General features: G+C 32.2%; 2 protein-coding genes across 4 annotated transcripts; both read left to right on the top strand.

Moving 5' to 3' along the window:
• Positions 1-3761: 3761 nt before the first annotated feature.
• LOC100257835 (flotillin-like protein 3) lies at positions 3762-6027 on the top strand. The gene is made up of 2 exons (XM_002270251.3): positions 3762-4783; positions 5340-6027. The coding sequence occupies exons 1-2, from the start codon at positions 3854-3856 to the stop codon at positions 5853-5855; spliced, it is 1446 nt and encodes a 481-aa protein (XP_002270287.1). The 5' UTR covers positions 3762-3853; the 3' UTR covers positions 5856-6027.
• A 3102-nt stretch (positions 6028-9129) lies between these two features.
• Positions 9130-11833, top strand: LOC100259281 (F-box/LRR-repeat protein 14). Of its 3 annotated transcripts, none has more exons than XM_010656559.3 (2): positions 9130-9250; positions 10187-11833. In XM_010656559.3, the coding sequence occupies exon 2, from the start codon at positions 10206-10208 to the stop codon at positions 11607-11609; it is 1404 nt and encodes a 467-aa protein (XP_010654861.1). In that variant the 5' UTR covers positions 9130-9250; positions 10187-10205; the 3' UTR covers positions 11610-11833. The 3 variants fall into 3 exon arrangements, with proteins under 3 accessions (XP_010654861.1, XP_010654859.1, XP_010654858.1); XM_010656557.3 differs by having other exon boundaries at positions 9131-9250; positions 10157-11833; XM_010656556.3 differs by having other exon boundaries at positions 9155-9250; positions 9832-11833.
• Positions 11834-13737: the final 1904 nt, after the last annotated feature.

The raw sequence follows: 13737 nt of genomic DNA on the forward strand, positions 1-13737 counted from the left end.
GAATTCATCTTCTTTTGATTATTATAGAGGGGATTGCTATTACTCTATCAAAAATTTCAAAAAAAAAAAAAAAAAACTTCATTTGAATTTAATACTTGAAGGTTTAATATTTCGTACATATATATACAGGTGCAAGAGGCAAATTGGGACCTGTACATGAAGCAAAGAGCTGCAGATGTAGTGTGTATGAGAAGTAAAAGAGTGTCGATGCACAGAAGGCAAGCGCAGACGCAGCCTTCTATGCACGCCAACAAGCTGCGGAAGGTGACCTCTATGCCAAGAAGAAGGAAGCTGAGGGAATCATGGCCATAGCAGAAGCACAGGGCCATTACTTGAGCACCCTCCTGAAGCAACTGGGCGGGAGCTATGAGGCTTTGAGGGACTACATCATGCTCACCAATGGTTCTTATAAAGAAATTGCTAAGATCAATGCTCAGGCTGTGCAGGGACTCAACCCCAGAATTAGTATTTGGTCAGGCGCTAATAGCAAAGGTGGTGAAGGTTCAAGTGCCATGAAGGATGTTGCCGCCATTGTTCTAGACTGTGCAGGAGCAGACTGGGATGCTGCCACCTGCATGGCCTGGTACTCTCCCACAAGAGGTTCGACCTCACGCAAAAATATATGATAGAAGATATTTTTTCTTTTTCATTTTTTTTTTAAAACTAAATTTTTCGTATGGGATTTTCATTTATTTTTATTTAGGCTTACCATAATGTTGGGAGAATTCTTGAATGACTTGTATATCTAAAAACAATGGATGTATAGCCAACATTCATTTATCGAGGTAGGTTTCTATTTCTATGGGTTGGGATTGGCATCCCAATACCACTATCACATGGGCTTTCAAAGTTTGCTAGAAATATTCAATACATTCACTCTTTTCTACCGAATGGAGTAAGAATTAATTGGGACTTTATTATGTCATTAATAGTATTAAAGGCGTGTATAATATGCTTCTTTAATTTGAGAACAACCATTATTTATATGTGGCCATAAATTCACTGTCAATAATCTGACTAAATTGGCATATAATTATTATATTTTCATCTTTTTTTATCAGATTTATTTTATTTTATCATAGATGCCTTGGAGTGGCAATAGAATAGGATTTTCATAGACCTATCTCATCATGCTAAGGGCTACAACTTAGGTGGATTAGTCAGGTTGATGACAAACCCAAGCTCAATCCGATTTAAGAAATTATTAACGCGAACTCAACTCAATGTATTCAACCTAAGTCTAACCCAACCTTATTTTTTTGAGCTCAGATTAAATTTGGATTGTTTAAGTTAGACTTGGATTGATCCGGTTATACTCAGATTGGTTGGGTGGCATAATTCAATATCTATCTATGTTATTATTTTATAATACAAAATTTCAAGATAGTAACAAATAAATAAACACAAATTTATACATTTTCTAAATATAGTAAAAAAAAATATAATATTATATAATTTGACATTTAAAAAAAATAGAAAAATAAATAAATATTATAAAAACATTAAATTGGATTCGAGTTAAGTTTGAGTTGTTTGAATCTTAGCCAATCTCAACGCAAATTGAGTGCAAATTGAAAAAATCTAACTCAAACTCAATCGAAATATTGAAAATTATTATTCAAGTTCACCCAAACATAAGTTGAGTTCGGATCAACCCACCCAAATTGCACCCCTAATCATGTCATAGAAATCCAATTTTCCATCTAAGCTTTATTTTAAGTTGAACTCTCACCTCACTTATCTACAAGCGCAAGGGGATTGTTAAATGTATAATAAAAGTTTTATAATATCAATACTATTTCTTTAAATTATGAATTGGCTTAATTTCTAATATTAGTTAAAGCGAAAAACAAAAATTATCCCCTTTAACGTTTTTTTAAACATCAATTCTACTTAAAACTATGATTTTGATTTAATTTTTAATTTTGATTAAACCAAATCAAATTTACTTTTGTCAATAGTTTTTTTTACTGAAAGTGTTTTAATTAGGATACAATTAACTATTTGGATGTAATTAAAAGTTGGTTTTCACTAAAATTGATATAATTTTTTTTATTTTATCATAAAAATATCAAATTTTTTTCAAAAATACTTTCAGAATAAATTATATTAATAAAATAAACTTGATAAGACAAAAAAATTTCATTTGGGCAAAGAAAACTTTTATTACATTTTAGTTGATTTATCCTAAAAAATATATCCTCATAAAAAATTCAATCATTAAAAAAATAATAATAATAAAAAACTTTATTTTTAATGTTAATAACATTTTTCACAAATTTCTCCAAATTTATTTTTCTATTTTCCTCCCATATAAAGAAGAGAAAACTTGAAAATAAATAATCTTCTAATAATTTTCCTTTCTTTCCCGCATTCCAGAATTATTTTTTATTTTTTTGTGATCCAAATATAAATTTAAACAACATTGAGTAGAGTCTAATATATACTTAAACTATGTTTGATTTTTGAAATTTTTGAAGAAAAATGTGATGAAAAGAAAATAGATAGGAAAAGTGCAAAAGAAAGAAAAAATAAAAATAGATTCAAAGTCAATAAATTATTTTTACATGTTTTTTCAAACTCATTTCACTTATTTACTTCAATTATATAAAGACTAAATCATTTTAAAATGAATAAATTTTTAACTAATTATAACTATATTTAATTTTCTTTATATTTTTTTCTTTTCTTAATACTTTTTAGGAATCAAACGTATAGTCTTAAAATTTAATGATTTAATATGACTAAAATAAAAAAAAATACTTATAAATTATTATTTAGTTCTTAGTTAAAATAAATAACATTTTTTTAATTCTTATTATTTTAAAATGCTTTTAAATTAGAGTTGCAATATTAAATTATTCATCGATTGGTTGGTAAAATTTAATACTTAATTCTTATCAAGTTAAAATGACTGAGTTAAAGTATACCTAATTATTGATTTAAAACATATCATCTAATATGAGATTTAGTAAAATATAATACTTAATAACTTAAATGACATTAAGTTAAATTATGCTTTAAATATTAGTTCACTAAGTTGGTTTATCAAAGTTATTTTTAACTTAAAGTTATAATATTAAATGTATGACATCTCACATGGGAAAAGTTTCTAACGCTATATAAGTATGGATTTTTCTTAACCTTGTAAACACGTTTTAAAATCGTGAGAGCCGCTTTAGACCCATTAACTAATAGTAAATGGTTAAGTCGATTTACCTTTATAAAAGTACAATGAATGATTAAGGGAAAGATATTTAAGATATAAAAATGTTAATTATTTTTATTTATTAGTTTAAGTCATTTTTTACTTTGAATTGTAACATTAAGTTTTTTTTTTTTTAAATATACTTAATGTTACATATTATTAAATTAATTTAACAAACACACTCGATATTCCTTTTAATAATTTAAACTCCATTTATTATTATTATTCATGTATGTGATATAACTTAATCATGTTATAAATATGAGAATGTATAAAATGGGAACTTGTGAATCGCCATCTATATTGATTCATATTGATATAAATATTGACTTCTGAAAAAAAAAAAAATCTAATTACCAAAAATAAGATAAGGATATTTATTTACTCTATGGACCATGATCCTTCCTAGAAATTTCCTGTAAAATCATCACTTTCAACATTCCTTTATTGTAGCCTAAAACATACTAAATCAGAAACAATTTTGAATTTATTTCTTTCTTTTTTTAAGTTTTTTTTAAAAAAAAAATACTTTTAGTGGTAAACAGAATAGGTTTAAAAGGAGTGGAATTGCGATTGGATTAGGAAAGGGGAAAACACAGTATAAAAATAGAGTGGGTTTTCAGTTTTGTTCACATCTGATCAACCATGACTTACAAAGTTGCGTCACCGACGGAGTTGCTGGCCGTCACCGGATGGGGAATCAGAGACATAAAACTGGTGAAGAAAGCATACGTTTGGCCGTTTCAAAAATGCACCCGAGTCGACCTCTCGCCGGTCAACTATACCTTCGAGGTTCAGGCCATGAGCGCCGAGAAGCTTCCATTTATCCTGCCGGCGGTCTTCACAATTGGGCCACAAGTGGAGGACCAAGAAAAAGTCCTCCTTTACGCGAAACTACTGTCCTCTCACGATAAGCAGTCAAACCATGTGAATGAACTTGTACAGGGCGTTATCGAAGGGGAAACTCGGGTGTTGGCGGCATCCATGACCATGGAGGAGATATTCAAAGGGACCAAGGAGTTTAAAAAGGAGGTTTTCGAGAAGGTTCAACTGGAACTCAACCAGTTTGGGCTGCTGATCTACAATGCCAATGTCAAACAGTTGGTGGACGTGCCGGGTCACGAGTATTTTTCATATCTCGGCCAGAAGACTCAGATGGAGGCCGCCAATCAAGCCAAGGTGGATGTGGCGGAGGCCAGGATGAAAGGACAGGTTGGAGAGAAGTTGCGTGATGGGCAGACGAGGCAAAACGCAGCGAAGATTGATGCAGAAACCAAGATTATAAAGATGCAGAGAGAAGGAGAAGGAGAAAAAGAGACGGTTAGGGTTAAGACTGATGTTCAGATATTTCAGTACGAGAAGGAGGCTGAGGTGGCAGAGGCTAATGCGGAGTTGGCGACTAAGAAGGCTGGGTGGACTCGGTTGGCTCAGCTGGCCGAGGTGGAGGCGTCCAAGGCCGTGGATTTGAGGACCGCTGAGTTGCAGTCCGAGGTAGAACGGAAAAATGCCCTCACTCGAACGGAGAAGCTCAAGGCTGAGTTTCTGAGTAAGGCCAGCGTCGAGTATGATATTAAGGTACGGATTTTTCTGGACCGTATACGTTTATTCAATATTTATCCTAGTTGTTGTTCCAAAAAAAAAAACCAACCCATTAAAAAGAGCGTGTCTTACACGCGTTTGGAAGGGAGGAATTTCTACTGTTTAGTTGGTAATTATTAGAATTGTATCAGGATTCAGGTAGAGGTTTGGATGTGAATGTGATGACTTTTTCTCGTCGAGAAAAAGTTTCACGGAAAACTGGAGCGTGCTAACACGCGCTGTAAGCTGAGGTTTTTGAACTACAGTTATATCGTGGGTTATCATATGGCCTATAGTGACTGCCCGACTGCCTCATGCTGGCTGATTAAGACCTCAATTTTCCCCCACCAGCAGCTGCCTCCTAAGGGTCTGTTTGGTGCCAGAAAAGTTGAAAGTTGAAAGTTGAACCTCTTTTGCAACTTTCCCGCCCATTAAACATCAGAATTAAAATTACCAAATTTCCATACCATAATTGTTTTAAAAAAATATTCTTCATAAAATGAATCAACAATGATACATATATTTTTGGATCGGCTGTTTGGATGTTTAATAGGTGCAAGAGGCAAATTGGGAACTGTACAAGAACCAAAGGGCTGCAGACGCAGTTGCATATGAGAAACAGAAGAGTGCAGAGGCACAAAAGGCTATCGCAGATGCAGCCTTCTACGCAAGTCAACAAGCTGCGGAGGCAGATCTCTACGCCAAGAAGAAAGAAGCGGAGGGAATCATGGCCATGGCAGAAGCACAAGGCGCCTACTTGGACACCCTGCTGAAACAACTTGGAGGGAACTATGAAGCTTTGAGGGACTATATCATGCTCACCAATGGTGCTTATCTAGAAATTGCTAAGATCAATTCTCAAGCTGTGCAGGGACTCAACCCCAAAATCAGCATCTGGACTGGTGCTAATGGCAATGGCGATCATGGCGGCAATGGGGCGATGAAGGAGGTTGCCGGAGTATATAGCATGTTGCCGCCATTGTTGAAGACTGTGAATGAACAGACTGGCATGTTGCCCCCTCCATGGCTGGGGAAACTGACTGAAGCCGGCAGTTCTGCTTCCAAATGAGCCCTTGTCTCATCATTAATTAGCAACTCCATCTTTTTCTAACATAGCTGATGAACCTTTTTTTTTTTTTTTTTTTAAGGTCTTTCTTTCTTTTGATATTAAGTAGTAGTTGTTAGTGTTACTATAAATAGTGAAGCTTTTATGAACAACATGTGAATATATTTTTAACCAATGGTAGCCTAGCTAGCTATTGTGGAACAGTCTAAATTTTAAATCATTTTCATATTTATACTCATAAATTATAACCAGGATAAATAAGATTGAGTAACAATAAAGATCATAGAATATCAACAAATATCGTGAAGGTAATTAGAGCAAATGAGAATAAAAAGGTAAAATGAATATGTGAATTTAAAAATAAGTTAATTATTTTTACTTATTATTTAAAGTTTTTTTTTTACTTTAAGTTATTTTACCAAATATATTTAATTTATTTAAGGGAGAATTATCTTTTGGGGGTAGATGGGCCTCCAAATTAACAAAAGGTCCATATAACTCTTCAAATTGAGTTGAAGGATATGAAATAGTAACGGACAAATATACCCTTTAAGAACACATATAAAATATTTTATAAAATTAAGTTAAATAATTTTTTTTCAATAATTTTTTTTTTCAAAAATACTAAATTAAATAAAAGTAGTTTTCGAAAATATTAAATTAAATATATTTTTTTTCAAAAATATTAAATTAAATTTTTTTTCAAAAATATTAAATTAAATTAAAATATTTAAAAAAATATTAAATTAAATATTTTTTTAAATATTAAATTAAATAAATTTATTTTCAAAAAATATTAAATTAAATAAATTTATTTTCAAAAAATATTAAATTAAATAAATTTATTTTTAAAAAATATTAAATTAAATAAAAGTATTTTAAAAAATATTAAATTACATAAAAGTATTTTTTAAAAATATTAAATTAAATAAAAGTATTTTTCAAAAATATTAATTTTTTTTCTCAAAATCAACAAAGGGCATTTTTGGAAATACTGAAGGATGATATCCTTCAACTCAATTTTCATACTTTCATTGGGTCTTGGGCTCAATTTGAAGAGTTACATGGACCTTTTGTTAATTTGGGGGCCCATCTACCCCCAAAACATAATTCTCCCTTTATTTAATGATTTAAATTAAGTTATTAAATTGGTTCCCAAAAACATTAGGGGAAAAAAATATTAATAAAAATAATTTTATCATATTTGATCTTACTATAAAAAATATGAGAAAAAAATTCAAATATAAATGAAATTTAGTTAAAAACTTAATGTATTTTTAAATTATTTAACTTTTTGATGTACAAAAGTTAAAGTAAATGATATAGTTTGAAACTTTGAAGTAGTATGTAAAAGTAATTTATTTACTTCAACTCTAACTTTTTTTTTCTTTCTCATTTTTCTCTTTATTTTCTTTTAATTGCATCTTTCTTTTGATTTTAGTTTTTTTTTTTTTTTTTGTCCAAATAGTTATCCAAGATTTGAACTGTAAAAATATTCTTTTATTTTCACAATTATATGAGTATTCTTTATTCCTAGATGTCAAACCAACATGTCTTACTAAAATATTTAACCTTGAAAATATTTCTATAAAAATATATTTATTTTGTGGATGAAGTCTTGGGGGATTAAAGAAATATTTTAAGGTTATGTTTAGTTCCGAAAAAGTATTAAGGAAAAAAAAATAAGAAAAATGATTTTTTTTATATTTGATTTTACTATAAAAAAATACGAAAGAAAGTTAAATGTAATTAAAATTATTAAAAAATTTATATGTTTTTAAATCATTTAATCTATATATAGTTTGTTAAAAAAAAATCACCTCAAATGCTAATAATATTGTGTAAAAACACTTATTACACTTGAAATTAATGTAAATAATGTTTGAAAAAATATTAAAGATTTAAGTATTCAAAAATGAGAGAGAGTAGGAAGAACGTGACAAAGGTAAGAAAAATGTGAGAATCACCCTCATCACATTCTTTGTATCCTCTATTTTTTTCAAATTTTTAAATTTTTAAATTTTTTTTCACTATAAATGGTAATAATGTTGTGTAGAACGTTAATTACACTTGAAATTGATGTAAATAATGTTAAAAAAAATAAAAAATTCAAAAGTGTAAGGATCCTTACACTCTTCTTACTCTCCTCATGTTTTTGTATTCTCTAAATTTTTTAAATTTCTTAATTTTTAAAAGTTTTCACTTCAAATGGTTAATAATATTGTGTAAAAACACTTATTACACCGGAAGCAAATAATGTGAGGAGTGCTTGGAAAATATGAGATTCCTCAAATTTTTCGTACCCTCTAAACTTTTTGAATTTATTTTTTTCAATACAAATGACAATAATATCATACAAAAACACTAATTACACTTGAAATTGATGCAAATAAAGTTAAAAAAAAAAATAAAGGTTACAATATTCAAACATGGGAGAAAGTATGAAGAATGTGAGGAGGCTACAAGAAAAATATAAGGATCTTCATATTCTTTATACTTTCTTCACATTCTTGTACCTCCTAAAGTTTTTTAATATTTTTATTTTTATTTTTTTCACTTCGATTGGAAATAAGATTGTGTAAAAATACTAATTACATTTGAAATTGACATAAATAATTTTCTAAAAAATAAAAAGATTAAAATATTCAAAAATAAAATATAAAAAAAAATTGAAAAGGGTATGAAGAATGTGAGAAGAGTAAAGCAAATGTGAGGATCTTGGTACCCTCCTTACCTTTTTTTTTTTTTTTTTTTTTAATTTTTGAATTTTATAAATTTTTTCTCCACCTTAAATGGCAATAATATTGTGTAAAAGTTCTAACTACACTTGAAATTTATGGAAATAAACTTCAAAAAAAAAACATAAAAAAAAAAATTCAAAAAAAATTTCAAAGGTTACAATACTTAAAGGGTATCATAGAATTAGGAATAAATAGCAATTTTTGTTGGACATTTTTTATTTTTACTTTTTTTTGTTTCGAAAAGTTCTTTATTTTACTACTTCATAAAATAATTCCAAAAAGGTCAAAATTATATTAAATATTTCAACATATTTTATAATTCGTTATTGTAAAAGATGGTAACAATGTGTGGTGCATGGGATCAATTCCTTTTAAATCGATGGCATGACCCTTCTGTTCACTTAAAGAGAAAAAAAAAGGTTCAAAATATTTATGGGTTCGTAGAGTGGTTGTGGGTGTATTTAGACATTTAAAGCACCAACCGACAACTGGCTACAGGACTATCTTGTAAATTCATATTGTAAATATCTTTGCAAAAATTGAGAAGTGAGAACACACATCTTATAAATATCTTTCAAATGAATCTCCAGATTTCATTCTCCTCATTCCTTCCTTGTTCTTTCCCTTCACCAAAATATTCTGCCTCTCTCAATCCAGGTAACGCTGTTATCTCTCTCTTTCCAATATCTGTCGTATGAATAATTGCCTGTTATTTTTATATCACTCCATCGAAATCCTGTTCTTCTGGTTTTTCATTTCTGAAACTTTATTGGACGGCAATCATTCCATTCATCTCTCTCTGAGCTTTTTGGGGATTTTGGATTTACATGCCCTTTGAGGTGAATTGCTATCCGGGTTTGCGAGATAAAATTCTTGGAGGTGGAGGAAAATTTGAATTGGGTTGTGGAGGAAAAATTTCATATGAGCTCTTGTTAATTTTTCATTCTGGGTAGCTAGGAATTGGTTTTCTTCCATTTGGGTTTTGGTGGTTCAAATCATTGGTATCATGTATTTAGAGGGTGTTTGTTCAAGTTCGAGAAAATTGTGGGAAATAGGAGGATAATTTTTTAGTCTTATGTTGGCACTCTGTTTTCCCGGAAATTTTTTATTAAAATCATCTTAAACCGGGTATACAGGCATAGCGTTGTATTGGGTTATGCAGAGTGGAAAATCCTTTTTCTTCCTCAAGGTTCAATTTTTAATTTTCTTTTTCTTTTACCCCATTTTCCGTCTTGCAGAGTTCAAAAACGTAATTTCAGGATTAGGTTTTATGAAGATGGGGTTACTTCAGTTTGCTTAATCTGCCCTTCTCATCATTTTCCCCATTATTGATGAATTTGATTATCTTGGAGATGAAGAATGTCATTTATTTGTGGGGTAGTTTGGAGAACTTCACTTGTCCTCATCTATCATCCAATCCATTGCTGGATTGCCAAAATAGGCTTGTGCTGTTGGATTTCCTGAACTTCTTTGAGAAATTACTTGAGGTTGTTTTTTAGTATGGGGTTTGTCCTATTTGTTAGGTTAGATTGAGGTTTACATGAAGGTTTACTGTAATTTCAGGTGTTAGCTGATCTATTTTTTTGAAGGCAGGAACAAAAATCTCGTTGCGATGGATGGGTTACCAGAACAGTTACTGTGGGAGATCTTAGGCAGGATAAACAAAACCGTAGACAGAAATTCTGCATCTTTAGCATGTAAACGCTTCCACAAAGTGGATAATGAGCAGAGGCGATCTCTTAGGGTTGGTTGTGGATTAAACCCTGCCAATGAGGCTTTGACATCCCTCTGCAATAGGTTTCCCAACTTGGTGAAAGTAGAAATTACTTACTCCGGATGGATGTCCAAATCAGGAAAGCAGTTGGACGACCAAGGGCTTCTTATTCTTTCTGTTCTCTGCCCTTCTTTGACAGATGTTACCTTAAGCTACTGCACTTTCATTACTGATGTGGGTCTTAGTCACTTGGCATCGTGCTCCAAGCTTTCAGCACTAAAGTTGAATTTCACCCCGAGAATCACTGGCTGTGGCATATTATCTCTTGTTGTTGGGTGCAAAAAGCTTACTGTTCTCCACCTGATCCGATGCTTAAATGTGAGCAGTGTTGAGTGGCTAGAATATCTTGGCAAGCTTGAAACACTTGAAGATCTCTCCATTAAAAATTGTAGGGCAATTGGGGAAGGTGATTTGATTAAGCTAGGACCCACGTGGCGGAAGATAAAGAGATTGCAATTTGAGGTGGACGTTAATTATAGATATATGAAGGTTTATGATCGGCTAGCTGTGGATCGATGGCAAAAGCAGTTGGTCCCGTGTGAAAATATGCTGGAGCTTAGCTTGGTGAATTGCATCATCAGCCCTGGAAGAGGGCTTGCTTGTCTGTTGGAAAAGTGCAAGAATTTGGAGAAGATTCGCTTAGACATGTGTGTTGGAGTAAGGGACTGTGACATTGTAGGATTAGCCCAAAAATCAAGTAATCTTCGATCCATTTCCCTCCGAGGCCCATCTGATTTCTCACTCCCTCTTTTGCTGAGTAACCCATTGAGGTTAACAGATGAGAGTTTAAAGGCTTTGGCTCAAAACTGTTCAATGCTTGAATCAATTAGAATATCTTTCACTGATGGAGAGTTCCCTTCATTTTCCTCCTTTACTTTAAATGGAATCCTTACTGTGATCCAAATGTGCCCGATTCGAAAACTCTCTCTGGACCATGTCTATTCCTTCAACGATGTTGGAATGGAAGCACTTTGTTCAGCCCCATATCTAGAAACCCTAGAGCTGGTGAGATGCCAAGAGATCACTGATGAAGGGCTGCAGCTTGTGGCCCAGTTTCCTCACTTGTGTGTGCTACGGCTCAGCAAGTGTCTGGGAGTAACCGATGATGGGTTCAAGCCTCTTGTTGGGTCATACAAGTTGGAATTGTTGAGTGTGGAAAATTGCCCCCAGATTTCTGAAAGAGGTGTTCAAGGTGCTGCAAGATCGGTATCCTTTAAGCAAGACTTGTCATGGATCTACTGAACAATCCTGAAATAGGCCTCTTCTGTTTGTAGGCTTTGGTGTATTGTCCGCATGAATGCCTCATTGTGAGTCTCCAGAAGACCTTCTCCTTGCATTTGTTGCCTTGTCTATATTATTACCTTCCAATAGCTGAGAAGTATTTCATTCTGATTGTAATCCATTGTATTATGTGGAACTTAAGATGTATAATTTGTTGAAATAAACGTTGCTACAGATTCATGATCCTTTGCTGAAACCATTATGATTGATCATTGTGAATGCAATTTTTGTTCAGTCAAGGAATTGAATGGTATGCAACAAGTGATAAATGATATGGGATTCTCTTGGATTTTGGAGTAGTAAGTTATTGGATATTATACAAGTCTGGAAAATATGGATTTGATTCAAAAAAATTTCTTGTGACACTATTATTGTTTGGTTCGAAGCAAGGGAAGTACAGAAATATTTCAGTCTTTGTTAGTTTGCCTTCTTACTTGGAAAGGAGTATGCCTGAGTATGATACAAAGTCTTACACGAGGGTTTAACTAGTTGGAAGGACTTGTGGCACATTAAGAGTCTGTTTGACAATAATTTTAGAAAATGTTTTTAACATTTTTAACATTTAAAAATTTGTATCATTCAACTGTTAAAAAGACTAGAAGTATTTTCTGAAATCACTACCAAACGCACTCTAAGATGATAACCTGGGAGCACATACCCATGTTGGTCGTAACTGCTCCTAAGTCCTACCTTGAACCATAAAAGCAAATCAACCTAAAACATACCTTGCTAGGACAAAATATTTCGATAACTTGATAACTTCGATTAAGAGTGCGTTTGACAATGAATTTTGGAAGTCTTTTTAATCTTTTTAACACTTGTAAGACATTAATTTTTAAGTGTTAAAAATATTAGAAGCTCTTATTAAAATCACTATCAAATGGATTCTAAATTTGTGTAATTTTATATATGATTTATTTATTAAATAAGTTAATAATTTTCTAATAAATAATTAAATATTTAGGAGTTGTTAGTAAATTATGTAGTTAGTGTTGTTTGTTTCTTAAAAGAAAAAATTTATGTTTTTTGTTTACTTAAATACAATAGCATGGTTGTGGACCCCGCATTTCGGCTCAATGCGTTTCCCACTCGATGACGAGCTCGATTTTCATTTCGAAAAAAATGATTTTTATTCATTAAAAATCTGACTTGGAGTCGCCACTTATTTTTGTTTTATTTTTAAAGGGTAAATAAAATAAGAAAGAAAAACCCTAAGTGTGACTCATTGTTTTGGAAAAGGTCGGTCTACGAAAAATCAGATCGGGTTCGAGGGTTAGGTTACTTATTGGGAAGGTACGGTAAAGACCGTAGCACCCCTCTAAGTCCCTAAAGTCGGGTCTCTACTAATAAAATGAAGCTGACATGACAATTGATGAGTAAATCGATGAATACCCGGAACTATCATGCACTTATGAGAATCAAAACATGTATATAGAGAGGCCAGAATGGGAATAGATATGTACCTGGGCGACGAACCACAAGGCGCTATCAAGAAGGAAGGTTAGTGCTCAATTAAGAAACAATAGCATACATATCAAAGAGTAGAATAAATCAATTATGTATGATAATCAAGTCAATCAGTCAGTCAATCAATCGATCAATCACATATGTGGGGCTCCCACCAAAGCCCGTTTACTATTGGGTAAATCAGTTTTGCAAATTCTATCACTAAGAATTACGAAAATAAATTCACACTTATTTTAAAACATTTTAAAATCATGGAAGTTGTTAAGGTTGCACGCCGAGAAGAAAATGACGGCAAAATTTGTTGAAAATGAGATCTTGGGAACCTCAAGGAAATGCTATAAGGATTAAGGAAAAGGTGGAACGTCGACCGAACAGAGTTCCGGATGTGAGACATCCGGAGAAGGTTGAACGTCAGCCGAACAGAATTCTAGATGTGAGATATCCGGAGAATGTCGGCGGAGAAGGATTCCGGATGCGAGATGTCCGGGTGGAATGGGCGATGAAGAATTTTGGATGCGAGATGTCCGGGTGGAATAGCGGCGGGGAAGAATTTCGGATTAGGTAGAACGTGGTTATGAGTTGCATGAAGGATAGGTATGGGTTATATGGATATGAGGGCTTG

Source organism: Vitis vinifera, chromosome 9 (genome assembly GCF_030704535.1).
Source record: "Vitis vinifera cultivar Pinot Noir 40024 chromosome 9, ASM3070453v1".
In the NCBI taxonomy this organism is placed as follows: Eukaryota; Viridiplantae; Streptophyta; class Magnoliopsida; order Vitales; family Vitaceae; genus Vitis; species Vitis vinifera.

Coding starts and splice junctions, on each gene's coding strand:
- LOC100257835 (XM_002270251.3), top strand. CDS start 3,854: ATGACTTACAAAGTTGCGTCACCGACGGAGTTGCTGGCCGTCACCGGA. Junction 4,784..5,339: donor GCGTCGAGTATGATATTAAG/GTACGGATTTTT, acceptor GATGTTTAATAG/GTGCAAGAGGCAAATTGGGA.
- LOC100259281 (XM_010656559.3), top strand. CDS start 10,206: ATGGATGGGTTACCAGAACAGTTACTGTGGGAGATCTTAGGCAGGATA.